Here is a 27844-nt window from a genome sequence, read left to right as displayed (position 1 = left end):
GTGTGTCTGTGTGTGTGTGTGTGTGTTTGTGTGTGTGTGTGTGTGTGTGTGTGTGTGTGTGTGTGTGTGTGTGTTGCAGCTGATCCTTACTCTGACTTCCAGGAACAAGGAGGAGCAGGAACTCAGAGTTTTATCATTTCTGGCAAGGACAGCTTGCTCTTCCTTTCTCGGCTGTTCTCCTGGGCATTGGATGCCACCCTGCCTTTCTTCTGCTGGCATCCAGAAGTCCCAGTGGTGCCATCCCCCTCTTTCTCTGCCCTCTTGGGTGTCCTTTTCCACGAATCTGCTGAGTGCTGCCACATGAGCAGAACTCACTGCATTTAACAGAGTAACAGAATAACAGAGTTTGGACGGGACCTTGGAGGTCTTCTAGTCCAGCCCCCTGCTCAAGCAGGAAGCCCTCTACCATTTCAGGCAAATGGCTGTCCCGTCCCTTCTTAAAAGCCTCCAGTGATGGAGCAGCCACAGTTTCCAGAGGCCAGTCGTTCCACTGGTTAATTGGTCTCCCTGTCAGGGAATTTCTGCTTCATGAGATTGGATTCCTCCTTGGTGTCCATCCAGTTTCTTCTCCTGCCTTCTGGGGCTTCGGGACCCCCCCTCTTCTCTGTGGGGACAGAATGGGACAGAAACGCCTTGGCCAACCCACCACCCAACAATTCACTGCAGGCCAGTTCAACACTTTTCTTTCTGACATAACTTTAAACATTAATTTTTGTCCTTCACCTTTCCCTTTGTCCCTCCTTCCCTTGTATCTTTTTTCTCACGATTCTATGTCCCCATTTCTTTGAAATTCGATAACTTTTGTCCCCGGGCAACCTACGCTGCGGGGACTTGGCCTTGGTGAGTTGGCCGCGGCCAATTCTTTAATCTTTAATCTTTAATCGATCACAAAAATAAATACAAAAAAATCCCCATCAACGCTGCCTTGACGCTTTTCCGCGGGAGAAACCTCCGTCAGGACTCCGGACGGGAGACATCAGCGGAGTTACAAATCCCTCCAGGTTGCATCTCCACGGCTGCAGGCCAGGCCAGCGGGGCGTAAAGACAATAGACCCGGGGCGCGTTTAAAGAACGGAGCCTCTCCCGGGGATGGCGGGACGGAGGAGCAGGACGGGGAGGCCCGTTCGAGAAGGGGGTGCCGGCGAGCGCGACCTGGGGAGCCAGAGGTGTTGTCTTCTGGCTGAGTCACACCTGAACGCCAGGCAGGAGGGAGGGAGGGAGGCGCAGGCCGGGGAGGCACCGGGATTAACCCAGCAGCTGCCAGACAGCGGAGCGACTTCCTTCTGGGCCGAGAGAGTCCAAACCAAGGGCTCCTTTAACCCCTCCCCGCCTTGGCTCCTGCCTCACCTAGTCATGGAAGGCGAAGCAGCGACGGCGGCAGCCAAGGGGCCAAGGTCAGCCCCGCGCGCACCGGAGCCTTTATATAACCCGGGCCAGCGCCTGCCTTTCCTTTGACACCTCGGCTGCCTGGCCACCCTCTCCATCATGTGGCGGGCGGTTCTGGCATACAGGAACTATCTCATCGCCCTCCTGACGCCCCTGGTCTTCCTCCCTCTGCCTCTGGTCCTCCCTTACAAGGTAGGCGGCTTTCTCCCTGCCCGAGAGGGAAAACTTCCCCAGAGTGAAAACTTCCTTTCAAAAGACAACATCCCTCTTCACGGTTTCTGGCATTCCGGCGGTGCCTCGACGCTTTCTTGGAACAGAAAAGTGCCAAATGGCTTTGGGGGTTTGTTTCATGGGTAGGGAATCTCCCGCGTGCAGTGGAAGAGAAGCGGAAAGACAGGCGGATCAATGAGGTTTCTGGTTTTATGTTTGTTTGTTTAGTTATTCGTTTATATTTCCGCCCAATGCCCAAATGTAAAGCAGCTGGCCTCTTCAGCCTCGGACAGCGCGATTCGCCCTGTCCGGAGCTCAGGAGACCAGCTGCTTTTACACCTGGCTGTGGGAAAGTGGTTTCTCTCTTCAGCAGGATGAGAAGCTGGGGGGACGAAGGCGGGTTTTCAGGTCATTGTTTGCTATTCTTTAAACCACGGTCCAGGCGGGAACGGTCTGAACATCTGGTGCCGGTGCCCGCGAGAGAGAGAGAGGGAACGCGGTGCCCGCAAGGACAAGCAACCCATAGCGACGTTTGTCAAACACGGAGAGCAAACACGCGTCAAAGCGGCCACAGCCCCGAGTGCCAATGTTGACGTTTCAATGCACCGGTTTAGCTAGTCGGCATGTGGCCGGCCGCTCCCAACGTGCAGGCAGGAAGAATTATCTTTGGGGTCAATAAACAGCCTCGCAGGCCCAAACCGCGCAGGTCGTGGGAACCGTCTACAACCAGCGAGACCAAACCAGAAGACTAAATCCGAAGGGAATTTTTAAAAAAAAGATAATCCGTGATGTTGCAGGGGGAAAAAAAACTGGCAGAAGGATGAAGAGGGAAGCCGAGCCAGGCGGCAAGGCGAAGGGACTCTCGGGGTTGGGGCCGCTGCCCAAAAGGCCCTGCGCTCACTGGCTCCAGGTGGGCTTCCTGGAGTCCCGGCTGGCAAAGCAATGGGGGGCAGGGAGGACCCTTCCGTTAGCAGCAGCTCTTCTCTGGACTTGGTGGTTTCCTTGCAGGCGTTTCATGACCCAACTAGGGAACATCATCAGTGCTAGAAGGTAGGGGGGTTTGTGGAGAGGAGGAGGAGGGAGGTCCTTGGTGCTCTCTTAGCTGTTTTCTTGCAGACGTTTCATGACCCAAACTAGGGAACATCATCAGTGCGAGGAGGAGGAGGAGGGATTAGGGGTCCTTGGTGCTCTCTGAGCTTGATTGTTTTCTTGCAGACATTTCATTACCCAACAAGGTAACATTATCAGTGCTAGTAAGGAATAGTAAATTGAATGCAACCCCCTTTACCTTCAGGCACCGATAATGTTCCCTAGCTGGGTAATGAAACATCTGCAAGAAAATAACCAAGCTCAGAGAGTAACCAGGAGCCCACCCCCTTTGTTTCCATCCCCCCCCCCAAAAAGTCAGACAAGAGGGAAGGGCATCTGCAGGAGAACCAGCTGTGGCCCAGACTCTGCATATCTCCCTAAAGCTCCTCTTTTAAGCCTCACTTTGTGACGGCTGGAGGAGAATGACACACACTTTCCTTCAACAGGGGGGGGGGATGTGGAGTGAGGAGTTGACCTGTCTTTAAAGCTATCCAGGTCTACTCATAGTTTGTCCCTGGTGACTCCTACTCCACACGCAGGCTCCTTCCTTTGCAAGCCCCGTTTCTCTCTGTGTTTCTCCTTGGTGTAAATCAGTGGTTCCCAAACTTGGCAACTTTAAGACTTGTGGACTTCAACTCCCAGAATTCTCCAGCCAGCTCTGCTGGCTGGAGAATTCTGGGAGTTGAAGTCCACAAGTCTTAAAGTTGCCAAGTTTGGGAACCACTGGTGTAAATAGTGTTTAAAAGCAGCTTCCAGGTTTGGGGAGGCCGAGGGGTCTTCTGGCTTGAAGTGGGGCTGAAGGGCCGGTTCACCTGGCGTGGCTTCCCATTGATTTGCAAGGCAAGGAGGAGGAGAGTGTGAAGGATTCCCACCAGGTGGGGTTTCAACTCCCATAATCCCCAGTCAGCAAGTTTGGGAACTACGATTATAAATTGAGGATCAAGGCTGGGGGGAAATGGCCCACTAGGTGGATTTTAATTCATAGATATGAAAATATATTAGCCCTGTTACTTGGTGCTTTTCTGGTTTTCAGTTAAATCTGATGTTTTTCTCTTCCTCCTCTTCCTCCTCCTCTTCATCTCTCTCCCTTTCTTCCTCTTCCACGTCTTCATTTTTATTCTTTTATTTTTCTCTTATTTTTGCCAGACTATCTTCTCAAAGGAGGAAAGTATAAATGAAATAAAAAATTAAAAGCCCAGTCAAAGGAAAGACATAGGCAACAGGTTTAAAAACTGCGATGAATTTGGAGCGTAGAGACTTACTGCAGAATTAGAGGGGATTGTAATCTAATCCCTGCATAGAATGTTCTCTGTTGGTTCCAGGTTATGGAAGGTTTAGAAATGATATTTGTATTTTATTGAACTGGAGATATGTTATCTTGGAAGATTGTTTTTGTTTTGACCAGGAGTCCTGGTTTCCTGTTACCGCTAACTCTTAATAGAATAGAATAGAATAGAACCAGGGATAGACTAGAATAAGGAAGAGAAGAGAAGAGAAAGTCAGTTGGAAGGGACCTTGGTGGCGCAGTGGTTAAATGCAGCACTGCAGGCTACTGCTAGATCAGCAGGTCAGCGGTTCAAATCTCACCGGCTCAGGGTTGACTCAGCCTTCCATCCTTCCGAGGTGGGTAAAATGAGGACCCAGATTGTTGGGGGCAATATGCTGACTCTCTGTAAACCGCTTAGAGAGGCCTGAAAGGCCTATGAAGCGGTATATAAGTCCACTGCTATTGCTATTGCTATTATTCTAGTCTAACCCCCTGCTTAGGCAGGAAACCCTACAGCATTTCAGGCAAATGGTTGTCCAATCTCTTCTTAAAAACATCCAGTGTTGGAGGTTTATTTCCAACAGATTTGCTTTCTCCACCTTTGATTCAGCATGTCATGATTCTTTCTCATGTCGTCAGCCCCCCCCTCCTCCCGGGGTAACCTGTGAAGGAGGAAGAGCTAAGAGAGGCCGGCAATATGAAACAGGCGTGGAGCTGCTAATCTTTGATCGGGCTTCAGCCCCCTTAAAATCGAGTGCATGTTGTGTCCTTTTTAATTCATTTTTTGTCTTGTCTTTTAAACTCTTTTAATATTTTTTTAAACTGTTTTTATGTAAGCTGCCGGGAGTCCTTCGGGATTGGGTGGCATACAAATCCATTAAAATTGAAATTGAAATTGAAACAGATCCCGGGTCAACCTCAAGAGTCAGGTTAAAATACCAGAAATCTAGAAGAGAAATCTAGGAAGGGAATGGACTGTACAGAACATCTAGTAATACGGGCGGACTTCAATTCCACATTGCTGTCCATCCTCTTTAAAGTTGCCAAGAATGAAAAGTATTCAACCACCTGCTCAGTGGAGGAACAGCATCCTTGGCTGGTGGCCCTCCAACCTCTGTGTAAACATCTCCAGCCGAGGAAGGCCCACCACTACTCTGGCACCCACTTCCACTGGAGATCGGCCCTTCCTGTTAGGAAACTCTTCTTGGTGTCCAGGCAAAGTCCGTGTCCTTGTCATTTATCCCCAGAGCTTCGTGTCTGATCTTCTGGGACAATCGGGACTCTGTCTTCTAGTCCACCTTCATCTGGACTAGCAGAGCTCCAAGGTCCCTTCCAACTTCTGTGTTATTCTGCGTTATTCTGTTGTCCCGTGTTATGCCGTTATTTGTCTTATTCGGTTATTCTGTATTTATTCTATTATTCTGTTATTGCTTTACTCCCTTATTCTGGTATTCTGTCGTTTTGTCCCATTTTATAACCTTTCCAGTGGCGGGATTCAAATTTTTTTTAATACTGGTTCTGTGGGCGTGGCTTGGTGGGCGTGGTGGGCGTGGCTTGGTGGGCGTGGCAGGGGAAGGGCACTGTAAAATCCCCCATTCCTTCCCGATCAGCTGGGACTCGGGAGGCAGAGAAGAGTTGGGGGCGGGGCCAGCCAGAGCTGGCATTTGCCGGTTCTCCAAACTACTCAAAATTTCTGCTCCTGGCTCTCCAGGGCTGCTCAGAATCCCACCTCTGGACCTTTCTTGCCAAAGTGACGTGAACCACTGCAGTTCTTAAGCGAGTCACACGGTTGTTAAGTGAATCTGGCTTCCCCACTGGCTTTGCTTGCTGGAAGGTCGCAAAAGGGGATCAGACGACTGTCATAAATGTGAAGCAGTCGCCAAGGATTCGAACTTTGATCCTGGGACCATGGAGGGGGGCATCCTCCGGGAGGCTTCCTTTCAGAGCCAATCGAATCTGAAATACATTCAGGAATTCGTTTTCTGAAGACTCCTGATTCCCGTGATGGTGAAGGTGGCTGAAGACCCCCACGGAGCCTCTGGTGCTGAATGGAGGACTTCCGTCTCCAGGGGAAGAGATTCCCTTCCCAGGAAGGCGAGAGGAGCTTCCCTCCATGACCCCTGGGCTGTTCCCACCCGACAGGGTTGTTTACCTCTGGGATGAGACACCACCAGGAAACCACTGGGCCATTCTAGGCAAGAGAAGGAAGTCCAGGAAGGCAGATGGCCAGGATGAACCAGAGTTACGGAATGACTGGCTGGAAGAGACCTTGGAGGTCCTCTAGTCCAGCCCTCTGCCCAGGGCAGGCACCTTCGGACCATCTAGACCATCCCAGGACTTCAGGAGGGAGGCTGCCGGCCCACAGCTTCATTGTCTCCACCGTCAGGAGATTCCACCTTCCTTCAAGCTGGGTCCTTCTTCTTCTTTTCCCTCCATCGGTCCTCGTCTTACGGTTCCTCTGGAGAATCGGTTCACTCTCTCTGCCCTGGGACGGCCAGAAAAAGGAGGAATCTTCTGACAGTGAGGACAATTAACCAGTGGAACAGCTTGCCACCAGAGGTTGTGGGTGCTCCATCCCTGGAGACTCTTAAGAAGAGATTGCACGGCTGTTTTGTCTGAAACGGTCTAGGGTCTCATATCTGAGCAAGGGGTTGGAGTAGAAGAACTTTAGAACGTAGAACAGAATAGAGCTGGAAGGGGCCTTGGAGGTCTTCTAGTCCAGCCCCCTGCTCAACAGTATACTAGCATTTCAGGCAAATCCTCCAAGGGCCCTTCCAGCTCTCTTCTTTTGTTATTCGGAGGAGGAGGGGGGGGAGAAGGGCCTCCTGCCTGAGCCAGGGGATGGACTAGAAGTCCTCCAAGGGGCCCTTCCTTCCGGCTCTGTCGTTCTCTATTCTGTTCTTCTGCATTTTGCACTGGTTGCCTCCTCAGTCCAGAAATAATTAACTGCAGATCAGGAGCCAAGAAACCTCCAGCCTGGCTTTCCGTGTAAACATGCCTCTTGCATAAACCGGGACATCCATGAAGATCCTGTGGATCGGCCGGCACAGATGAAGCCGCCGCCGGGCGTCCCTTGCAAAGAGCCAGGTGTGCTTGTTGACTTCAAAGCACGGAAGCCTTTATTTCTGCACGCGGCCCACAAGGCTCTCCTTAGCCACAGACAGTCCTTGACTTATGGACACAGTTGAGCTCAGCATTTCTGTTGCTAAGCGAGGCAGTTGCTAAGTGAGTTTTGCCCTTCCTTGCCGCTGTCGTTAAGCGGATCCTCGCGGGGGTTAAGCCAGCCACACGGTTGCTAAGTGAATCGGGCTTCCCGTTGACTTCGCATGCCAGAAGGTCGTAAAAGGGGATCACACGCGACTCTGGGGGCCACTGCAGCCGTCGTAAGTCCAGGCCAGTTGCCTCTGGATTCTGATCTCGTGGCCAGGAGGAGGCGGCCACAGACCTCAGCCTGAAAAACAGCCGTTAAGCCACCTTTTTTTCAGGGTGCTTGTAACTTTGGACAGTCGCTAAGTGGATGGTTATAAGTTGAGGATTACCTGCAATGATGGAAGCCAGATGGCGGAACCCAAAGGGGGCTGGAATTGGGGCTCTCGGGGTCCACACAATGACTCCAAGCTCACAACCCCTTTAGCACACACACACACACACACACACACACACACACACACACACACACCCCTTGGCCCAGTTTCTGCCCAGCTTCTCCGGACTCCTCTCTCCCCCCCCCCACTGACCCCAAGGCAGGAGAAGCCGGTTCTAGTCTCAGAACGGAAACCAGGACTTCCAGTCCTGGGTCATTGGGGGGGGGGGGCTCCCAGGAAGCAAAGTCCTGGGGGAGATTAGGTTGCCTCCAGCCCTGCTGGGCAGCTGTCAATCTTTAAACTGGGGGGGGGAGGGGGGTTTGCCCTGTCAGCTCCAGGAGGAACCCCAGGCAGCAGGAGGGGGAGGGGGAGGAGTGCCAGGGGGGGCAAAGTTCAGGATCCTTCTTTCTCTTTCATTCATTTCATTTTCATTTATTATATTTATATGCCGCCCTTTTCCTCCCCGAAGGGGACTCAGGGCGGCTAACAAATCAAATCAGGGAAGGGGGGGGGGGTACAGACAAAAAATAAAAAATAAACGATACATAACAATACACAATTTAAAAAACACACAACAACCATACCATTCAAGACGGGGGCAAAAAACTCTTTAGCCCCAGGCCTGTCGGAACAGCCAGGTTTTAAGGGCTTTGCGGAAGGCCTGGAGGATGGTGAGGGTTCGAATCTCCACGGGGAGTTCGTTCCAGAGGGTCGGAGCAGCCACAGAGAAGGCCCTCCCCCGGGGATTTGCCAGTTGGCACTGGCCGGCGGATGGGATTCGGAGGAGGCCTAATCTGTGGGATCTGGTTGGTCATAGGGAGGTAATTGGCAGCAGGTGGTCTCTCGAGTACCCAGGTCCAATACCATGAAGGGCTTTATAAGTGACGACTAGCACCTTGAAGCGTATCCGGAGACCGATCGGTAGCCAGTGCAGCTCGCGGAGGATAGGTGTAACGTGGGTGTACCGAGGTGCACCCACAATCGCTGGCGCGGCTGCATTCTGGACAAGCTGAAGTCTCCGAATGCTCTTCAAGGGCTGCCCCATGTAGAGCACATCTTTCTTTCTTCCTTCCTTCCTTCCTTCTTTCCTTTCTTTCTTTCTTTCTTCCTTCCTTTCTTTCTTTCTCTCTCCCTCTCTCCCTCTCTCCCTCTTTCTCTTTCTTTCTTTCTCTCCCTCCTTCTTCCTTCCTTCCTTCCTTCCTTCCTTTTCCTCCTCCTCCCTGATCTCAGGAATCCTGGGACTTGAAGCCCACAGAATGTCCTAATGGTGTCCCTGACCTAGCGGATTGTGGGGCCTCTTGTCTGATGCTAACTTTGGCCTGTCTGGACAGGAAGTTTTGTCCTGGGACTGGAAGCCTTTTATAAACAACCCCTACTGATCCCTGCAGATATTGACAAATACCCTGAAAGCATCCGGGGAGCACAAACGATGCTTCTGCACTGGAGACTCCAGGCAGCTTAACAAACATTTTAAAAATCCATCATAGAATAAAAACCTATCACCCGAACCCTAACCCAAAAGGTTTTGGGGCCTTTCGGGAAAGCAGGAGGGGGAGAGGGGCACAGCCCCATCTCAAGGGAACGGATGATGTTCCAATAACAGAACAGAATAATCGAGTTGGAAGGGATCTTGAAGGTCTTCTAGCCCAGGGATCTCCAACCTTGGCAACTTTAAGGCTTGTGGACTTCAACTCCCAGAATTCCTCCGCCAGCAAAGCTCTGAACTCTGGGAGTTGAAGTCCACAAGCCTTCAACGTTGGAGGCCCCTGTTCTAACCCAACCCTCTTCCCAAGCATAGAGAAGGGGCCACCACTGAAGAGACCCTTTTTGGGCTCTCCCAGGTGGCAGCCCGTAATCAGGAGGGCCCGGGACTCGCCCTCCCTCCCCCTCCTGGTGGCCTGAGAGGCTTTCATAGGGGGCAGGCGGTCCTTCGAACAGCCTGTCCCAGCTCCTGTCCCCATGGATGATGAGGTGGGAAGATGCAAAGCAGTTGCAGGAAAACCAACACCTGAATCTTGGGACACCTTTCCAGGCTCCGTTTCAGGATGAGGAAGGAGGAAGTCTGGGCAGGAACGAGGCGGCTTCGTCTCCCCTCCCTCCCGCTGGGACAGGCCCTTCCGAGGCAGTCACGGGGGCAGAGCTGCGGTTACCTGCCTAATTACAGCCCTGGGTTGCCCAAGTTACCAAGGTGGAAGCTGCCCAGGTGCTCTGCCAGAGCAAACACGCCCAAGATCTGGGCACGGGTTCTTTGCAGCCGAAGAAGCAGGTGCTTTGGAAACTGAGGCACCCACAGGTGCGGCCTTAGAGTCAGGAGGAGGAGAGGACTCCCAGAAAGAGAAGACCAGGGGAGGGAGACCAGGGCTGTCTCATTGGTCTCGAGCGATTTTCTCTCTCCAGACGTCGCCCATCCTGGGGGGCTGCTTGGGGGCACCTACAGGTGTGGGTCAAAATGTCAAGATGGCAGCCGAGGCGCTTTTTGATATCGGTTGCCCTCTTGACCTCTTCAACCATCCCCTGGGGACTGCTTCTTCTATTGTAGCCATCAGCTCTGTGAAACTCAGAACAGAATGGGAAGGGACCTTGGAGGTCTTCTAGTCCAGCCCCCCTGCTCAAGCAGGAGACCCAAGACCATTTCAGACAAAAAAACCTGTCCAATCTCTTCTTAAAAACCTCCAGTGATGGAGCTACTTACAACTTCTGGAGGCAAGCAGTTCCACTGGTTAATCCAGTGTTTCTCAACCTTGGCAACTTGAAGATGTCCGGACTTCAACTCCCAGAATTCCCCAGCCAGCATTCACTGGCTGGGGAATTCTGGGAGTTGAAGTCCGGACATCTTCAAGTTGCCAAGGTTGAGAAACACTGGGTTAATCATTCCATAGGTCTGCGACTAAAAAGCTGTTTGATTATTTTCATCTAATTTCCATGTATTTTGGTGTGCTGAGAACAAATAAAATATTGAAAAAACTCCTAGACATCATGATTTGCCACAGCATGCAAAATTGTCTTCAAATTTATCATTTTTTTTTAATTTTTGGTATTTTTTTATATGGGTTTTTAACCAAATTTAAAATCCAAACTACTATTAATTAATTCACATAAGTGCATTTAAGATATAAAATGCCAAAAAAAAAAAACCTTAAAGGGTTTGTCCGAGTTATGTAAAAAAAAAAAAGCACTGTAAATCTGATGGTCAGCAATATATACATAAACTAAGCAACTTTTAAGTCTGTGCTTCTAATGGTAGAAGGGGTTAATCTTTCCTGAAGAATCCAGTGGGAGGGGGACACAGGGCAGATAGCAGCATCTCCGGTCAGTGCAGGGGGCCTGGCCAGCACTGTGACGTCTCGTGTACAGACACAGAGCTGCTCTCTCCTGCATGCCAAACTTGTGCACGAATCATCATCAGGTTCTTGGTTCTAGGCTGTTCACACTTTTTCATCGCAATTCATGTTAGCTCGTCATTCTTCAACCGTTATGTTATGGCTCTTCGAAAGTGTATTAATTCGCCAGACGGTTTCTGTTTCATCTGTGGTGAATATACAGTGTTGAAGCAACAGCAGAATATTACAGACTTTGTGAAAAAAGTATACTTTGCATACTTTGGACTAAAAATTGGAGATCAAGCTAAAGTTTGGGCGCCTCATAAAGTGTGCAAACGGTGTGTTGAGGACCTCCGAAACTGGTTCAAGGGTAAGAAAAAAATCTTTCTGTTATGGGATTCCTATGGTATGGCGAGAGCAAAAGAACCATAGTGATGACTGTTACTTTTGTTCATGTGCTGTGAAAGAGTTTAATTCCAAATTGAAGCATTCCATTTCATACCCCAATCTTCACTCAGCAATTCGTCCCATCCCCCATGGCACAGATATCCCAGTACCCAAGCCCCCTGCTACCTTGGAAGAGATACCTAGCTCCGATGAAGGTGAAGTCATACATGAACCAGATGACGAATCAAGTTCTGACTTTGAAGATGATACAAGACCAAAATTGTTTTCTCAGGAGGAGATGAATGATTTGGTAAGAGACTTGAATCTTCCCAAAGATGCCCCTGAGTTACTCGGATCAAGGCTCAAAAGCAGGAATTTATTGTTGCCAGGAGTGTCATCTCCATGGTTCAGACATCGTGAAAAGGAGTTAGTTCCTTACTTTGCCCAGGAAGACAAGTTGGTTTATTGCATCGATGTCGAAGGTCTGATGGGTCAGTTTAAAATCCAAAATGATTCAGAGCAATGGCATCCTTTTATAGATTCTTCAAAAAAAAGGCTCAAAGCAGTTTTACTCCACAATGGTTTTTACACTTCCATACCTGTAGGTCATTCCGTACACTTGAAGGAAACCTATGAGAACTTGGAATCGGTTCTTCGTAAACTTAAATATGAAGACCACGGTTGGCAAGTGTGTGGAGGCTTGAAGGTCTTGTGCATGCTGCTCGGGCAACAAGCTGGGTATTCCAAATACTCTTGTTTTCTGTGTCTATGGGACACAGTAGAGACTGTGAGTGAGGAACAAGGTGAACAATTCCACCAAGACATTAAAGAGATGGAAAGGAGATACCAGAGAAAATGGAGCATTACAATGATGGCAGACTACTGTGGGATGCTTCAGAGAGACATTCCAGATGCTACTCACAAGCGTAAATGCACCAAGAGGAGCCTCAGAAGGAAGAAGAATCGAGTTTAGTGTTTCTAGGTGAGCTCATTTGAGTTCCAAAAAGTATTTTCATGAAAATATTGTAATAAAACTTTAATTTTACAAGTCTATTTCCTTATTTAACATAGTTACCTAAATTGTCAGGAAACGTGATGTCCTATGACAAAATGGAGGTCATTTTCAGATTCAGCGCACCAAAAAACATAAAAACTACGTGGAATAACCAAAACAGCTCTCGGATTATTATTTATTTATTTTTTGCAGACCTGTGTTCTTATTGTCGGGAAGTTTCTCCTCAGTTCCAGATTGCTTCTCCCTTTTATTAGTTTCCACCCATTGCTTCTTGTCCTGCCCTCAGGTGCCTTGGAGAATAGCTTGACTCCCTCTTCTTTGGGGCAGCCCCTCAAATATTGGAACAATGCTATCATGTCTCCCCTGGTCCTCCTTTTCATTAAATGAGACATTCCCAGTTCCTGCAACCGTTCTTCAGATACTTTAGCCTTAACAGAATAACAGTTGGAAGGGAACTTGGAGGTCTTCTAGTCCAACCCGCTACTCAAGAGGAGACCCTATACCATTTCAGACAATTGACTGTCTAATCCCTTCATAAAAACCTCCATAATTTCTGGGGGCAAGCTGTTCCAGTGGTTAATTGTTCTCACTGTCAGGAAATTCCTCCTCAGTTCTAAGTTGCTTCTCTCCTTGATTAGTTTCCACCCATTGCTTCTTGTTCTGCCCTCAGGTGCCTTGGAGAATAGCTTGACTCCCTCTTCTTTGGGGCAACCTCTGAGATATTGGAAGACTGCTATCATGTCTCCCCTGGTCCTTCTTTCTATTAAACTTAGACATACCCAGTTCCTGCAACCGTTCTTCATATGTTTGAGCCTCCAGTCCCCTAATCCTCCTTGTTGCTCTTCTCTGCACTCTTTCCAGAGTCTCCGCATCTTTTTTGTATTGATGTGGCCCAAAATGGACCCAGTGCCTGGTCCAAGGGGCTTTTCTGAGCACTCAGCATTGCCCAGAGGGGCACACAAGGCTGTGTGTTGCTGCCCAAGGCTGGCCAATGGGCCTAGGGAGGGCAAGGGGCTCTCCTGGGGGATGAGCTCGGCTTCAGGGAGAAGGCCTCCTGGTGGGCACCTCCTCCTTCTGCAAATGTCTCTCGGGTGATTTAACTTCCTTGCCAAATGTGGGCTTTCCTGGCGCCCTCCCATCCGTGACCTGGCCCGGTTCAATCCTGCTTAGCTTTCTGAGATGACGGAAGCTGTTGGTCTTCTGGCAACAACAGTGCCCAGGTGAAGATCCAGAGCAGAGTTGCACAAGCCTGGGAATCCACAGGCGTTCCCATTTCAACTCTCCAGGTTCTCGCAATGGTCTCGCTCTCTGGGAGGCTCCTGGAGTTGACGCCCTCATCTGGGGGTGCCCAGGTTATGCAACCCTGCAGATGCCCTTCCTGGTTTCTCAGCCCCGGGCCTGCCTGGAAGGCTGGGAGTTGGAGCCGCCAAACATCTGAAGAACTTCCGTTTGGGGCTGGGTGCCTCTTCAGTCGGTGTTTCTCGGCCTTTGAGAGGGAGGACTTCCACCCCCAGAATCCCCAGCCTGTATGTTTTTTTTTTTAATTGAGAATTTTGAAAAAAAAAACTTTTACAAATATTTACTTCCCTCCCCCCATCCACCCCCAACCTCCCCCCCCCAACTTCCCAGAACCAATACAGGGTATAAATCTTTAACAAAAACATTCTAAAATAAACTTTTTAAAAAAGTTAATAACATATTTCACTTGAGCTTTAACTCCTCCTTGCTAGGCTAAACAATTTATATCATTCCTAATTTCTTTAATCATAACCTATGTGAAATTTCTTAGTCCCGTATTTATTTTGAATATAATCAATCCATCTCTTCCAGTCCAATTTATATCTCTCGTTTGAACGGTCCTTGAGATATGCTGATATTTTAGCCATCTCTGCTAGGTTTGTTACTTTCAATATCCATTCTTGAATTGTAGGCAAATCTTCCTTCTTCCAGTATTGCGCCACCAAGAGTCTAGCTGCGGTTATTATGCAAAATCAGGTTAATCTCTACAACTGTACAATCAGTAATTATACCTAACAAAAATAACTGAGGGGTAAACTTTATCCTTTTTTTGAAGAACATTTTGCATAATCCACCATATTCTTATCCAAAATGCTTTTACCTTTTTACAAGTCCACCATATGTGAAAGTAATGCCTGTAGGTTTTTAAATGGGTGGCCTTCAACCTGCTCCCTGGGGAACTCTGGCCTAGGAAAGTCTAGATCAGTGTTTCTCAACCTTGGCCACGTGAAGATGTCCGGACTTCAACTCCCAGAATTCCCCAGCAGTGGTTAGGACAGTGTTTCTCAACCTTGTCAACTTGAAGATGTCCGGACTTCAACTCCCAGAGTTCCCCAGCCAGCGAATGCTGGCTGGGGAATTCTGGGAGTTGAAGTCCGGACATCTTCAAGTGGCCAAGGTTGAGAAACACTGGTCTGGATAAAGAGGGAGTTGATTCAGAACCTTTGTGAAAAGGCAGAAGGTGGTTTCATTCCTGCAGTGGTTAGACTCCTACGGCGCTTAAATCCGATTTCCTTATTGCTCCTTGTTCACTTGATGTCTCCTTTGGTGTTCGATTAACCCCGGTGGTGCCTTTTCCCTCTGGCAGGTTTTATTGAAAGAGAAGTGCCGGCGGAGAGCGGGTGCCCTGCCCACTTGGTGCCCTCGGTGCCCGGATCCTCTCCTTGACCAGGTTCTCTTCTTTCCGCAGGAAGCACAATGTGGCTACACCATCATCGTGATGGCCATCTTCTGGTGCACGGAGGCCCTGCCGCTGGCGGTCACCGCTCTCTTCCCCGTCCTCTTCTTCCCCCTCATGGGCATCATGGACTCCACCACGGTACGCCAGGCAGGGGAGCTGGGGATCGGGAGGGCCGAGGGGGGCCAAGGTGGGCAGGGAAGAGGGAAGGGGCCACCACCACAGCTGATGATGCTGGCCTCCCTTGGCATGATAGTGCCAATATTTGAGGGGCTGCCCCAAAGAACTGGGGCTCCACCTGAAGGCAGGGCGAGGAACAATGGATGGAAACTAATCCAGGAGAGGAGCAGCCTGGAATACAGGAGGAATTTCCTGACAGCGAGAACAATTAATCACTGGAAGGACTTGCCACCAGGGGTTGTGGGAGCTGCAACACTGGATGTTTTGAAGAATAGACTGGACAGCCATTTCTCAGGGCTAGTATGACTGTTGGTATGACTGTTGTGTGTTTTAAATTATGCATTTTTTTGTGTGTCGTTTTAATTTTCTGTTTGTATCCCCCTTCCCTGGTTGAGTTGTGAGCCGCCCTGAGTCCCCTTCGGGGCAAAAGGGTGGCATATAAATAAAATCAACATTCAACATTCAACATAGTATAGGATAAGCGTGCCTAACCTTGGGAATTTTAAGATTTGTGGACTTCAATTCCCAGAATTCTGAGGAATCGTCTTAAAAGTTCCCAGGTTGGGAAAGATAAAAGATTTCCTGCTTGAGCAGAGGGTTGGACTAGAAGACCTCCAAGGTCCCTTCCAACTCAGCCATCCTGTTATTTTGCTTCCCTGCAGGTGTGCATGGAATACCTGAAGGACACCAACATGCTCTTCATCGGGGGCCTCCTGGTGGCCATCGCCGTTGAGCACTGGAACCTCCACCGGCGCATCGCCCTGCTGGTCCTTCTCATCGTCGGGGTCCGGCCTGCCTTGTGAGTACTTCGGGACAGGGGCCCGGGCCTGCGACCTCCCCCTCCCCTTGTGCCCCTTGAGGAAGCCCTCAGAGGAAGGTGCTTGTGGGGGGGGGAGGGCTCTTGTCAGTAGACCGGCAGGGCATCCCTCCTTCCTGCCTGGAGGACCTCAGAGTCGTGCTAGAGAAGCCCTGCGCAGCCATCGCGTTTCCTTGGGGCCGTCTGCATCACGGCCACGGGGACATTCAATCAGAACAGAGCTGGAAGGGACCTTGGAGCCGAGGTGGCGCAGTGGTTAGTACTGCAGGCCACTTCAGCTGACTGCAGTTCTGCAGTTCAGCGGTTCTAATCTCACCGGCTCAGGGTTGACTCAGCCTTCCATCCTTCCGAGGTGGGTGAAATGAGGACCCGGATTGTTGTTGGGGGCGATATGCTGATTCTGTAAACCGCTTAGAGAGGGTGGAAAGCCCTATGAAGCGGTATATAAGTCTAACTGCTATTGCTATTGCTATTGCTATTGCTATTGCTAAGTAAGTAAGTAAGTAAGTAAGTAAGTAAGTAAGTAAGTAAGGAAGGAAGGAAGGAAGGAAGGAGCCGAGGTGGCGCAGTGGTTAGGGTGCAGTACTGCAGGCCACTTCAGCTGACTGTTATCTGCAGTTCAGCAGTTCTAATCTCACCGGCTCAGGGTTGACTCAGCCTTCCATCCTTCCGAGGTGGGTGAAATGAGGACCCGGATTGTTGTTGGGGGCAATATGCTGACTCTGTAAACCGCTTAGAGAGGGTGGAAAGCCCTATGAAGCGGTATATAAGTCTAACTGCTATTGCTATTGCTATTGCTATTGCTATTGCTATTGCTAAGTAAGTAAGTAAGTAAGTAAGTAAGTAAGGAAGGAAGGAAGGAAGGAAGGAAGGAAGGAAGGAAGGAGCCGAGGTGGCGCAGTGGTGAGGGTGCAGTACTGCAGGCCACTTCAGCTGACTGTTATCTGCAGTTCAGCGGTTCTAATCTCACCGGCTCAGGGTTGACTCAGCCTTCCATCCTTCCAAGGTGGGTAAAATGAGGACCCGGATTGTTGTTGGGGGCGATATGCTGACTCTGTAAACCGCTTAGAGAGGGTTGAAAGCCCTAGGAAGCGCTATATAAGTCTAACTGCTATTGCTATTGCTATTGCTATTGCTAAGGAAGGAAGGAAGGAAGGAAGGAAGGAGCCAAGGTGGCGCAGTGGTTAGGGTGCAGTACTGCAGGCCACTTCAGCTGACTGTTATCTGCAGTTCAGCGGTTCTAATCTCACCGGCTCAAGGTTGACTCAGCCTTCCATCCTTCCGAGGTGGGTGAAATGAGGAGCCGGATTGTTGTTGGGGGCAATATGCTGACTCTGTAAACCGCTTAGGGAGGGCTGAAAGCCCTATGAAGCGGTATATAAGTCTAACTGCTATGGCTATTGCTATTGGAGGTCTAGTCTAGTCAAGGTGGGGATCCTCTACCAGGGGTGTCCAACGTGAGAACTTTAAGACTTGTGGACTTTAACTCCCAGAATTCTGAGGGTTGAAGTCCAACGTCTTAAAGTTCCAAGGTTGGACACCCCAACATCTTCTGTTCTGGAGAAATGGCTGCCCAACCTCTTCTGAAAAACCTCCAGTGATGGACCCCCCACAGTCCATTCCACCGGTTGATCGTCCTCACTTCCAGGTTGATTCTCTCCTTCCATCCAGTTTCCATCCATTCAGTCTCTAGGCAGATTCTTGTCCTGCCTTCAGGAGCCTTTTTAGAATAGCTCGACCCCTCTTCTTTGGGGAAGCCCCTCAAATATTAGCCTATTGCTCTCTTGTCTCCCCTGGTTCTTCTTTTCCCTGGTCTTGACAGGCCCAGTTCCTGCAGCCGCTCTTTGTATACATGTGTCGCAGAAAATGACAGGCGTTAGACTTCTCAGGATACAGGAAAAGTTTATTTGGCAGCCAGGTTGAGAAAGGGAGCCCATGGCTTAGCATTGCAAGTTCTGAACAACCTTCATTATCGAAGCAGGCGTTCTTATACATTCTCAAAAGCCTTGCAACACAGAAATACTTAACACATTTCTTAGTGGTTACCTGGAGGAGAAAGCCTTATAAGGAGACAAGGGTCTTACTTCTCCTTTTGTTTCAGGTATGGCTTACGTGTTGTTAACGAACTTTAATTGAACTTTGTGGTTTGGACTTTTAACACACAGTTTTGACATAGGGACGTTGGCGAGAACATCCTGTGGTTAGTGAATGGGGACACTTCCTTTAAGCAACTTCCAATTGTCCCTGTTATTCTATTGCAAGTTCCAACTTTTGTCTATGTGACTTTTAATATAGAAGTAAAGGGGTTCTAAGAGGCTGTCCAGCCTGACCCAGTAGGTTTCACACCTAATGTCCAAATCTCACTTTACGGCTGCTTTATCTGGACATTCTCCCCGCTGCCACAAGCCCTGCCTGGCCCTTGGCCTGGAGCTAGGAAGCCCCCCTGGGGCCCTGGGCTCTTGACCCTCGGAAGCAGCACAGCTCCTGGAGGGGCTCTGGGGCTCCGGCCCAGCCAGGCTCACCTCCTCCCCCTCCTCCCCCTGCAGGCTGATGATGGGCTTCATGGGCGTGACCGCCTTCCTCTCCATGTGGATCAGCAACACGGCCACCACAGCCATGATGGTGCCCATCGCCCAGGCCGTCCTGCAGCAGCTGCAGAAGTCGGAGCTGGATCAGAGTACTGCGGAGCAGGGGGTCACCCAGAACGGGACCCTCAACCGGGCCTTCGAGATGCAGGAGGGGCCCCCACAGCAAGGTAGGCGTCCCCCCCACTTGCTCCCAGCAGAAGGCTGGACCAAGGCGGGATGATCTCGGTTTGGCTGGGGCTTCCTCCTCCAATCCCTGAGTCATTACAGGTAGTCCTTGATTTACGACCCGCCACTAGGAGCAGAATTTCCACTGCAAAACAAGGTGGTTGTTAAGTGAATCATGTGGTCGTTAAGTGAATTTGGCTTCCTCCCTTGACTTTGCTTGCCGGGAAGGTTGCAAATGCCAGTCATATGAGTCCCGGATACATGCCGGGTGCCAAGGGCCCAAATTTTAATTGTGGCGGCGGAGATGCTGAATATGGTCATAAGTGTGAGGACTGGTCGTCATAGATGACTGTTTTCAGCATCAATGGAACTTTCAATGCTCACTAAATGAATAGCTACAGATGGACCTTAAATTATGACCATCGTTGAGCTTGGCGATTACAGTGGCAAAGTGGCTCGTCACATAACTGGAGGTCGTTAAGCGAACCCAATGCAAATATCCGTTTGTGGCAGTCATGTGGCCCAGGGGTGCTGCAAACAGCTGTAAATGCAAGTCAGTTGCTGAGCGCCCAACATGTGGTCACGTGACCATGTGCGGTGGGGGGGGGGCAACACTGAAGCTTCAAAACTGGGTCGTAAATAGCTGTTGGAGAGTCTGTTGTAACTTCAAATGGTTGTACGTTGAGGACTCTCTAATCAGGGGAAATAGCACCTCCCATTTGCTCTGAGCAGGCATCCCACCCAGACTGTGCGGGAGAGAAAGAAATGAGAGAAGGGGTGGGGGGAGATTTCCCTGCTATGAATTGGAGGGTGGGGGGATCCTGTCAAACAGCTTAACTAAAATGGGACATGGAGCGATTACAGCAATCTGTGCTGTCTGAAGCCACTGCAAGAAGAACATGTGGATCAGCCCCCCCCTCCCCTTGAGAGCTGTGAAAATAATAAGGGGGGGGGGCAATGCTCAGATGCCCCCGAAATCTCACTTCTGCTTTGGAAGCCCTTCGGAGCCGTGGAACGGAACCTCTGTGTGTCCAATCACCCTTGGCCAATAAAGAGTATGGCACTGTATTATTTCTGATCGACAAGCTCAGTGTCTTAGCCACCAATTCAGTGGTTCGAATCCCTAGCGCTGCGTAATGGAGTGAGGTCCCGTGACTTGTCCCAGCTTCTGCCAACCGAGCAGTTCGAAAGCATGTAGAAAATGCAAGTAGAAAAATAGGAACCACTTTGGTGGGAAGGGAACAGCGTTCAGTGCGCCTTCGGCGTTGAGTCATGCCGGCCACATGACCACGGAGACGTCTTCGGACAGCGCTGGCTCTTCGGCTTTGAAAGGGAGATGAGCACCATCGCCCCCTAGAGTCGGGAACGACTAGTACGCATGTGCGAGGGGAAGCTTCACCTTCACCATTTATTGCAGTCTTAAGATATTTGGCACCTGCTTTGGAAGACTTCCACGCTGGCTGGGGGATTCTGGGAGTTGAAGTCTTGGATGAGGCAGAGGAACGCTGGCCTCTCGGTTAATGGCACTGAATTAAGCAGGCACCCACCAAGGGCAGCCTTGGGTACTCTCTGCTCTGCAGGGAAAGCTGTCTCCAGATCGCCCCCTGCTGGCGTGGCACCTCAGACGATGGTGGGGCAGGCCCACTGGGTGATGCGTCGAGTGCCAACCCTTGGCATATCTCCCTGGCTGTGAGGGCAGGCAGGGCATGGTTTCCATAAGACTGGCTGCCTCGGCCTTTGCTGCCCTTCAGGAAGGCCGAGGGCATCCATGACCCTGTGGGGCCCCGGGGGGCTCTCTCTGAGCATGGTGGTTTTCTTGCAGACATTTCATGACCCAACTAGGGAACAGCATCAGTGCTAGAAGAGAGGCAGGTTGCGTGGAGGAGGAAGAGGAGGACGACTGTGGTCCTTGGGGTTCTCAGAGCCTGGTGCTTTGTTTTCAGCCATTTAGTTATCACACTGCCACTGATGATGTTCCCTAGTTGGGTGATGAAACGCCTGCAAGAAAACCACCAAGCTCAGAGGGAACCAAGGACCCCACAGTTCCACCCTGAACTGCCCAGACTCCCTTGGCATCAACCACTCCTCACCTGAAGCTGCCGGGCCACCAGGAGGCTTCCAGAGGCCTTTTTTCAGAGCTGGGCCAGGTGCCCACTCAGCCTCTCCGCCACAGGGCACTGCCAACCCCCTCCTCTGGTGTGGCTCTGGGTCCGCCCCTTGTCCTGGGCAAAGCAGCAGAGGCCAGGAGCCAGGAGAGGGGGTGGTCTCTGGCCCGCTGCCCTCCCTCCCAGCTTGCTGATGGACCCTTCCCCCTCTCACGGGCCCCCAGGCAACGCCCACGTGCAGGTGGTGGTGAAGGAGAAGCTGCCCGAGGAGGCCGAGCAGAAGCTGCCCGAGGAAGACCGGCAGCAGCTGCTGAAGAAACACCAGACCCTCAGCAAGGGCATGAGCCTGGCCGTCTGCTACTCCGCCAGCATCGGCGGCATCGCCACCCTGACGGGCACCACCCCCAACCTGGTGATGAAGGGGCAGATGGACGAGTGAGTAGGGGGCTCCTACGCTGCCAAGCATCTCCTGGCACGGCCCCATTGCCCGCTTCCTTCCCCAGAGCCTTTCGGGGTGGGGGGTTCAGAAGGGTCTCCCTGCTGCTTTCCCCATCGCTCCTTCCCAGGTTCCCAGCGGCTAGCAGAAGCCCCTCATGAAGGGGTGGGGGATCCTTTGCTTCTGCAGAAGAGACCCCTCCTCCCCAAAGGGGTGACTGCGAGGGGCACGGAGGGTGGGCCCTTTTCCTCTTGAGTGCTTCAGCAGGGGGTTGGACTAGAAGACCTCCAGGGTCCCCTTCCAGCTCTCTTATTCTATATTCCGAAGCTTTCCTTGCCTTGCACCAGCTGCTGAAATAGAAGTAGAACCCTAGGGCTGGAAGGGGCCACAGAGGTCTTCTAGTCCAGCCCCCTGCGCAAGCAGACCTTCTCTTATGCCGTACCGGTCAAATGGCTGGCCAGTCTATTTTTGAGACGTGATGGAGCAGCTGCAACATCTGGAGGAAAACTACTCCAGGGGTTAATTGTTCTGTCAGGAAATTCCTCCATTCGGAGTTGGATCTCATCTTGATCAGTTTCCATCCATTGCTTTTCCTTCCTTTCTTCTCATCCCTCCCTCCCTCCATCTTTCCTTCCTTCAATCCATCCATCTCCTCTTTGTCCCCTTCCTTTCTTCTCATCCCTCCCTCCCTCCCTCCATCTTTCCTTCCTTCCTTCAATCCATCCATCTCCTCTTTGTCCCCTTCCCTTCCTTTCTTCTCATCCCTCCCTCCCTCCATCTTTCCTTCCTTCAATCCATCCATCTCCTCTTTGTCCCCTTCCTTTCTTCTCATCCCCCTCCCTCCATCTTTCCTTCCTTCCTTCAATCCATCCATCTCCTCTTTGTTCCTTTCCTTTCTTCTCATCCCTCCCTCCCTCCATCTTTCCTTCCTTCCTTCAATCCATCCATCTCCTCTTTGTCCCCTTCCCTTCCTTTCTTCTCATCCCTCCCTCCCTCCATCTTTCCTTCCTTCCTTCAATCCATCCATCTCCTCTTTGTCCCCTTCCCTTCCTTTCTTCTCATCCCTCCCTCCCTCCATCTTTCCTTCCTTCAATCCATCCATCTCCTCTTTGTTCCCTTCCTTTCTTCTCATCCCCCTCCCTCCATCTTTCCTTCCTTCCTTCAATCCATCCATCTCCTTTGTTCCTTTCCTTTCTTCTCATCTCTCCCTCCCTCCATCTTTCCTTCCTTCCTTCCTTCAATCTATCCATCTCCTCTGTTCCCTTCCTTTCTTCTCATCCCCTTCCCTCTATCTTTCCTTCCTTCCTTCAATCCATCAATCTCCTTTGTCCCCTTCCCTTCCTTTCTTCTCATCCCCCTCCCTCCATCTTTCCTTCCTTCCTTCAATCCATCCATCTCCTCTTTGTCCCCTTCCCTTCCTTTCTTCTCATTCCTCCCTCCCTCCTTCCTTCCACCATTCTTCCTTCCTTCCTTCCTTCCTTCCTTCCTTCCTTCCTAGCCTCCCTCCTTCTCCTTCCCATCCCCTTCCTTCCCTTCCTGAATCATAGAATCCTGGGGCTGGAAGGGACCTTGGAGGTCTTCTAGTCCAACCCCCTGCTCAGGCAGGAGAGCCTAGACTTTTCTGGAGAAATGGCTCTTCTTAAAAGCTTCCTGCCTTCGCCACTTCTGGAGGGAAGCCATTCCACCGGTCAATTCTTCTCATTGTCAGGAAATCCCTCCTCAGTTCCAGGTGGCTTCCCTTAGTTTCTCCCCCTAAGGAAGATGGTCGGCTGGGGATGCCCATTTCCTGGCGCTGCCATTGTGCCACCTGCAGACCAGAACCCTCCTTAGCCTTGGCCACTTTCAGACGGGGAGGGGCCAGAACTCCTGCCCCCAGTTGGCCACCTGAGGCTGGGAAAGACTGTGGTGGGCAGTTTCTGGAGGCAGGGGCTGGGGGGGGGGGTCTTCCAGAGGGCACAATGACAGGGAGGGTCTCTCCTCGCCAGGCTCTTCTGCCGCAATGACAACGTGGTGAATTTTGCCTCCTGGTTCACCTTCGCCTTCCCAGCCATGCTGGTGCTTCTGGTCCTCTCCTGGCTGTGGCTGCTGGTGATGTTCCTGGGCGTGGAGTGAGTCTCTGGGCCTCCTTTGGCCCTGGGGGGGGGGGGAACCGGTGGGGAGGGGGCTCATGGAAGAGGCCACTGGGTTCCCTCCTGCCCCCTTAATTGGGTTGGGGGCTGTGCCTGGTCTCCAGGATAGGGAAGCCACTAGATAGAGGGACTCGGTCAGCCTCCAGAGGCCCTGAGTGGAGGGAGGGAGGGAGGGAGGGAGGGGCAGCCTGTCCACAGAGACCTCCGGCCAAGTGACCCTTCCAGGACAAGACACGGGGGGGGGGGAATCCCCTCTGCTGGCTGCCCCACATCCTTTCCCTCCAAACTTCCCAGCTTCAAAAAGAACTTCGGCTGCGGCAGCAGTGAGGCGGAGAAGCAGAAGTTGGACAAGGCCTACAGCATCATCCGGAGCGAGTACCGGGCCTTGGGCCGCATGAAGTTCTCCGAGGGGGCCGTCCTCGCCCTCTTCATCGTCCTGGTGGTCCTTTGGTTCACCCGGGAGCCTGGCTTCATGCCCGGCTGGGCCAACGCCCTCTTCAGCCAGAAGGGGAAGAGGTGAGGAGGGGGCCCGGCTCGGGTGGAGGTCTCGGAGCTCTGGATAATGTCCTCCCCTCGCCCCTCCCCCTATTCCCCAGGGCTGCGTTTGAGGCAGCCAAAGACCCCCCCTCCCATCCCCTCCCTCCCACCCGTCTCAGCCGTGGTGGTGGGGGGGCTGAGTGACACTGGACTCCATCTTACAGCTACATCACGGATGCCACCGTGGTCATCTTCATCTCACTGCTGATGTTCGTCATCCCCTCCGAACTGCCCAGCTGTCGTAAGGCCCAGCAGGAAGGTAAGCAGAGGGTGCCAGGCTGGCAGAGGGAGCAGCTGGGGGAGCCCTCCTGGCAGGCCCCCGGGGAAGGCTCAAGCGGCCTGGAGCTCCTACACTGGGCTACCCCCCTCACTTAGGACCCCCGAGATCGGAAGGGACCTGGGGGAGCAACTTCTGCCTCCTTCAACATTTGCGATTCTTTCTGGCAGTCGGGAGGGGGAATTGCTGGTCTCCCCCCCCCCAGCTCCCCATCTAAAACTTGTACTAACCCAAAATAAATGGGGGGGGGGAGGCAGAGAGAGGAGAAAACTTCAAGGAGAGAATTTGGAGTTTGGATTCAGGAGGATCCCAGGAAGGAGACTCTCTGATTTATTCTGGGGGTCCCCAAAGCTGACCACTTTAACACTTGTGGACTCCAACTCCCAGAATTCCCCAGCCAGCTGCCAAAGGAATTCTGGATATTGAAGCCCACCAGTTGCAAAGCTGCCAGCTTTGGAGACACCACCACCCCCCATATTCCCTCCCAAAAAACGCAGGAAGACATTGGGCCACTTCTGCCCCTGAGGACTTTGGGAGGGGAGGCGAAGTGGGGCGACTGGTTCGGTCTTGAGAGGAAGACGCCCCCCCCCCCAAATTAACGCAGCATCACCAGAGGTGTGAAGATCAAGGGGAAAGTGGTTTGTGAGTGGGGGGAGCGAATGGACTCCGCCAGGACGGATTGGCCTTTTCTCCCCGGAGCTTCCCGGAGCGGAGTTGCTTCCTCCCCTCCCCGCTTCTCTTGCAGGCAGCCCTGGGCAGATCCGCGCGCCCCCCGCCCTCCTGGACTGGACCACCGTCAACCGGCACATGCCCTGGAACATCGTCATCCTCCTGGGAGGGGGCTTCGCCTTGGCCAAAGGCAGCGAGGTCAGCGCTGGGAAGCGCAGCGGGCGGAGTGGGTGGGTGGGTGGGTGGGCGTTTCTTTCCTCCCGATCGTCCCCGGAGGCAGAAGCGGGCGCCCGCGAGCCGCCTGTTGGAAACCGCAAGCGGCGCCGGCTCGGACGGAGAAAAGCCCTTTGCCGCCACCAGGGGGCGCGCGAGGCCCGCCACATCCGCGCCGTGGCCAGGAGTCGGGCTCTGGGCGCGTGGGAAAGTCCGGGGGGGGGGGCTGGCCCCGGGGCCCCCTCCGCCCCCCCTTCACTTTCTTCCTCTCCTCCGGCGGCCTCGCAGGTCTCGGGCCTCTCCGGCTGGCTGGGGGACAAGCTGACGCCGCTGCAGAGCATCCCGCACCCGGCCATCACCTTCATCCTCTGCCTGCTCGTAGCCGTCTTCACCGAATGCACCAGCAACGTCGCCACCACCACCCTCTTCCTGCCCATCCTGGCCTCCATGGTGAGAGGGGGGAGCACGCACACACACGCACACACAGCTCGGCCAGAGCCTCCCCGGCTGCCCTAAAGGGTTCACCAGGGAGGGAGGGGGGAAAGGAGGGGAGAGGAAAAGGGAAGGGAGGAGGGAGGGAAATAGGAGGAAGGGAGGAAGACTTGGAGAATGTAGGGATAGCAATAGCAATAGCAGTTAGACTTATATACCACTTCATAGGGCTTCCAGCCCTCTCTAAGCAGCTTACAGAGTCAGCATATCGCCCCCAACAACAATCCGGGTCCTCATTTCACCCACCTCAGAAGGACAGAAGGCTGAGTCAACCCTGAGCCGGTGAGATTTGAACCGCTGAACTGCAACTAGCAGTCAGCTGAAGTGGCCTGCAGTGCTGCATTTAACCACTGTGCCACCTCGAAGGATGGAATATTTGAGAAAGGAGAAAGGAAGGAAGGAAGGAGAAAAGGGAGGAGAGGGAAGAGGAGCAAAAGGAAAGAGAAGGAGGAACCCACTGAGACCCCCTCTGCCCCCCTCCCTCCCTCCCCTGCAGGCCCAGGCCATTGAGCTGAACCCACTCTACGTGATGCTGCCCTGCACCCTCGCGGCCTCCCTGGCCTTCATGCTGCCGGTGGCCACCCCGCCCAACGCCATCGTCTTCTCCTACGGCAACCTCCGCGTCATCGACATGGTGAGCGCCGCCCCTCAGGTGGGAGGGAGGGCGGGAGGGGGCTGAAACGGGGCTCCTTTCCTGGCCCTGCAGAAGCAGAGCCCACCCTCCACCCTCAGCAGCGCAGGAGAGCCAGAAAGGGGCCCAGTCGCTTCCTTCCCCGCGGCTGAAACAATGCGGAGCCTCCAGCGACCGGCAGCTTCTCTCTGAACCCCCCCCCCCCGATTGCAAAGCTTCCACAGGGGAGAGAACTTTTCCTGCCCAGCTCCTGGGCTGGAGCAGCTGCCTCCTTTCCTTCCCAAAACAGCCTGGGGTAGACTGTCCTTGGATACGGAGGCTCTACTACACCCCTTCTCCTGCTCCATTCCGAAGTTGCTCTTTCTTGTCCCCCCCCCCCCAGGTCAAAGCCGGGTTCATGCTGAACATCCTAGGCGTCCTCACCATCATGCTGGCCATCAACACCTGGGGGATACCCATGTTCAACCTGGACCAGTTTCCAGCCTGGGCACACGCCAACGCCACCCAATGCTGACGGGAGGAAGAGGGTCACAGCTTGCCCGGCCCTGAGCTGGTTTCTTGGGCATCCCGTTGCCTCGCCTCTGGGGGCACGACGTAGCTCAGGCTGGCCCAGCCCTTGAAGATGGGCATTGAGACTCTGAGCACCTTTGGGCACCAGCCTCCCTTACGCTGAAGGATGCCCGGCCTGCCGTGTGCCAGCGAGCGAGAATTTATTTCCTGCCTAAACAGCACACGGTCAGCAACCCTGGAGGTGGCCTGGTGCAAAGCTTGGGGGGCTGCCAATGTGCCCGCTTGTGGAGCAGCTTCTGCAGGGCATCCCTGTGCCAGCCACAGTCATTCTCAAAGTTCCCCCCTCCAGGCCAGGCCTCCGACATCTGGATGCAGCTGCATGCCCAGACCCCGGCCTGGCGTTTCCCTCTCAGCTGGGCTGCAGAGTCTCAGGCCAGGGCCGGCCCCTGGGCTCCCTCCAGACACAAGGAGACTGGCACAGCTTGCCCGGCCTGGTCAAATATACCGGTTTCCAGCCACTCCTTCCTGAGCAGATGCCACTTTGTGGGAATTTGAAAGTCCCTCTTTTCGGTTGTAGCTTTGGTCACTAAACGAACAGTTATAAGTCAAGGACTGCTGTAGCCCGGGGGTGGTGGTGGTCACAAAAGGGCCTTTTCCTTCCCCCGGCTCAGTAGGAGGGAGGTGGCCTCTCAACTCCGGCGGTCCTTGGAAGAAACCGATTATCTGGATCCCTTTCAGTCGGGATTCAGGCCTGGCTACAGCACGGAAACTGCTTTGGTCGCGCTGATCGATGACCTCTGGAGAGCCAGGGATGGGGGCCATTCCTCTATCCTGGTGCTCCTTGACCTCTCAGCGGCCTTCGATACCATCGACCATGGTATCCTTCTGCGGCGGTTGCGGGAGGTATGAGTGGGAGGCACCGTTCTTCGGTGGTTCTCCTCCTACCTCTCGGACAGGTCGGTGTTGGTCGGAGGGCAGAGATCGACCCCCAGGCCCCTCAATTATGGGGTGCCGCAGGGCTCGGTCCTGTCCCCCCTCCTATTTAATATCTACATGAAGCCGCTGGGTGAGATCATATGACGGCACGGGATAAAATACCATCAATATGCGGACGATACTCAGTTGTATCTGTCTGCCCTGTG

At 52.6% G+C, this 27844-nt stretch overlaps 1 protein-coding gene across 2 annotated transcripts; it reads left to right on the top strand.

The window, feature by feature from the left end:
• Positions 1-913: 913 nt before the first annotated feature.
• SLC13A2 (solute carrier family 13 member 2) lies at positions 914-27451 on the top strand. 2 transcript variants are annotated; one of them, XM_032216282.1, is made up of 12 exons: positions 914-1001; positions 14966-15094; positions 15796-15932; positions 18497-18705; positions 21033-21243; positions 23230-23352; positions 23668-23889; positions 24075-24169; positions 24933-25054; positions 25358-25519; positions 26058-26195; positions 26575-27451. In XM_032216282.1, the coding sequence occupies exons 2-12, from the start codon at positions 14996-14998 to the stop codon at positions 26704-26706; spliced, it is 1650 nt and encodes a 549-aa protein (XP_032072173.1). In that variant the 5' UTR covers positions 914-1001; positions 14966-14995; the 3' UTR covers positions 26707-27451. The 2 variants fall into 2 exon arrangements, with proteins under 2 accessions (XP_032072173.1, XP_032072171.1); XM_032216280.1 differs by having other exon boundaries at positions 920-1578.
• Positions 27452-27844: the final 393 nt, after the last annotated feature.

This window comes from Thamnophis elegans, chromosome 4, assembly GCF_009769535.1.
Source record: "Thamnophis elegans isolate rThaEle1 chromosome 4, rThaEle1.pri, whole genome shotgun sequence".
Lineage (NCBI taxonomy): Eukaryota > Metazoa > Chordata > Lepidosauria > Squamata > Colubridae > Thamnophis > Thamnophis elegans.
This window is presented reverse-complemented; position numbering and strand designations above follow the sequence as displayed.

What these genes read in the sequence shown, in the direction of transcription:
- SLC13A2 (XM_032216280.1), top strand. Translation starts at nt 1,486, where the DNA reads ATGTGGCGGGCGGTTCTGGCATACAGGAACTATCTCATCGCCCTCCTG. An exon ending in CTCTGGTCCTCCCTTACAAG is followed by an intron (nt 1,579 to 14,965) that starts GTAGGCGGCTTT and finishes TTCTTTCCGCAG; the next exon opens with GAAGCACAATGTGGCTACAC. An exon ending in ATGAAGGGGCAGATGGACGA is followed by an intron (nt 21,244 to 23,229) that starts GTGAGTAGGGGG and finishes TCTCCTCGCCAG; the next exon opens with GCTCTTCTGCCGCAATGACA.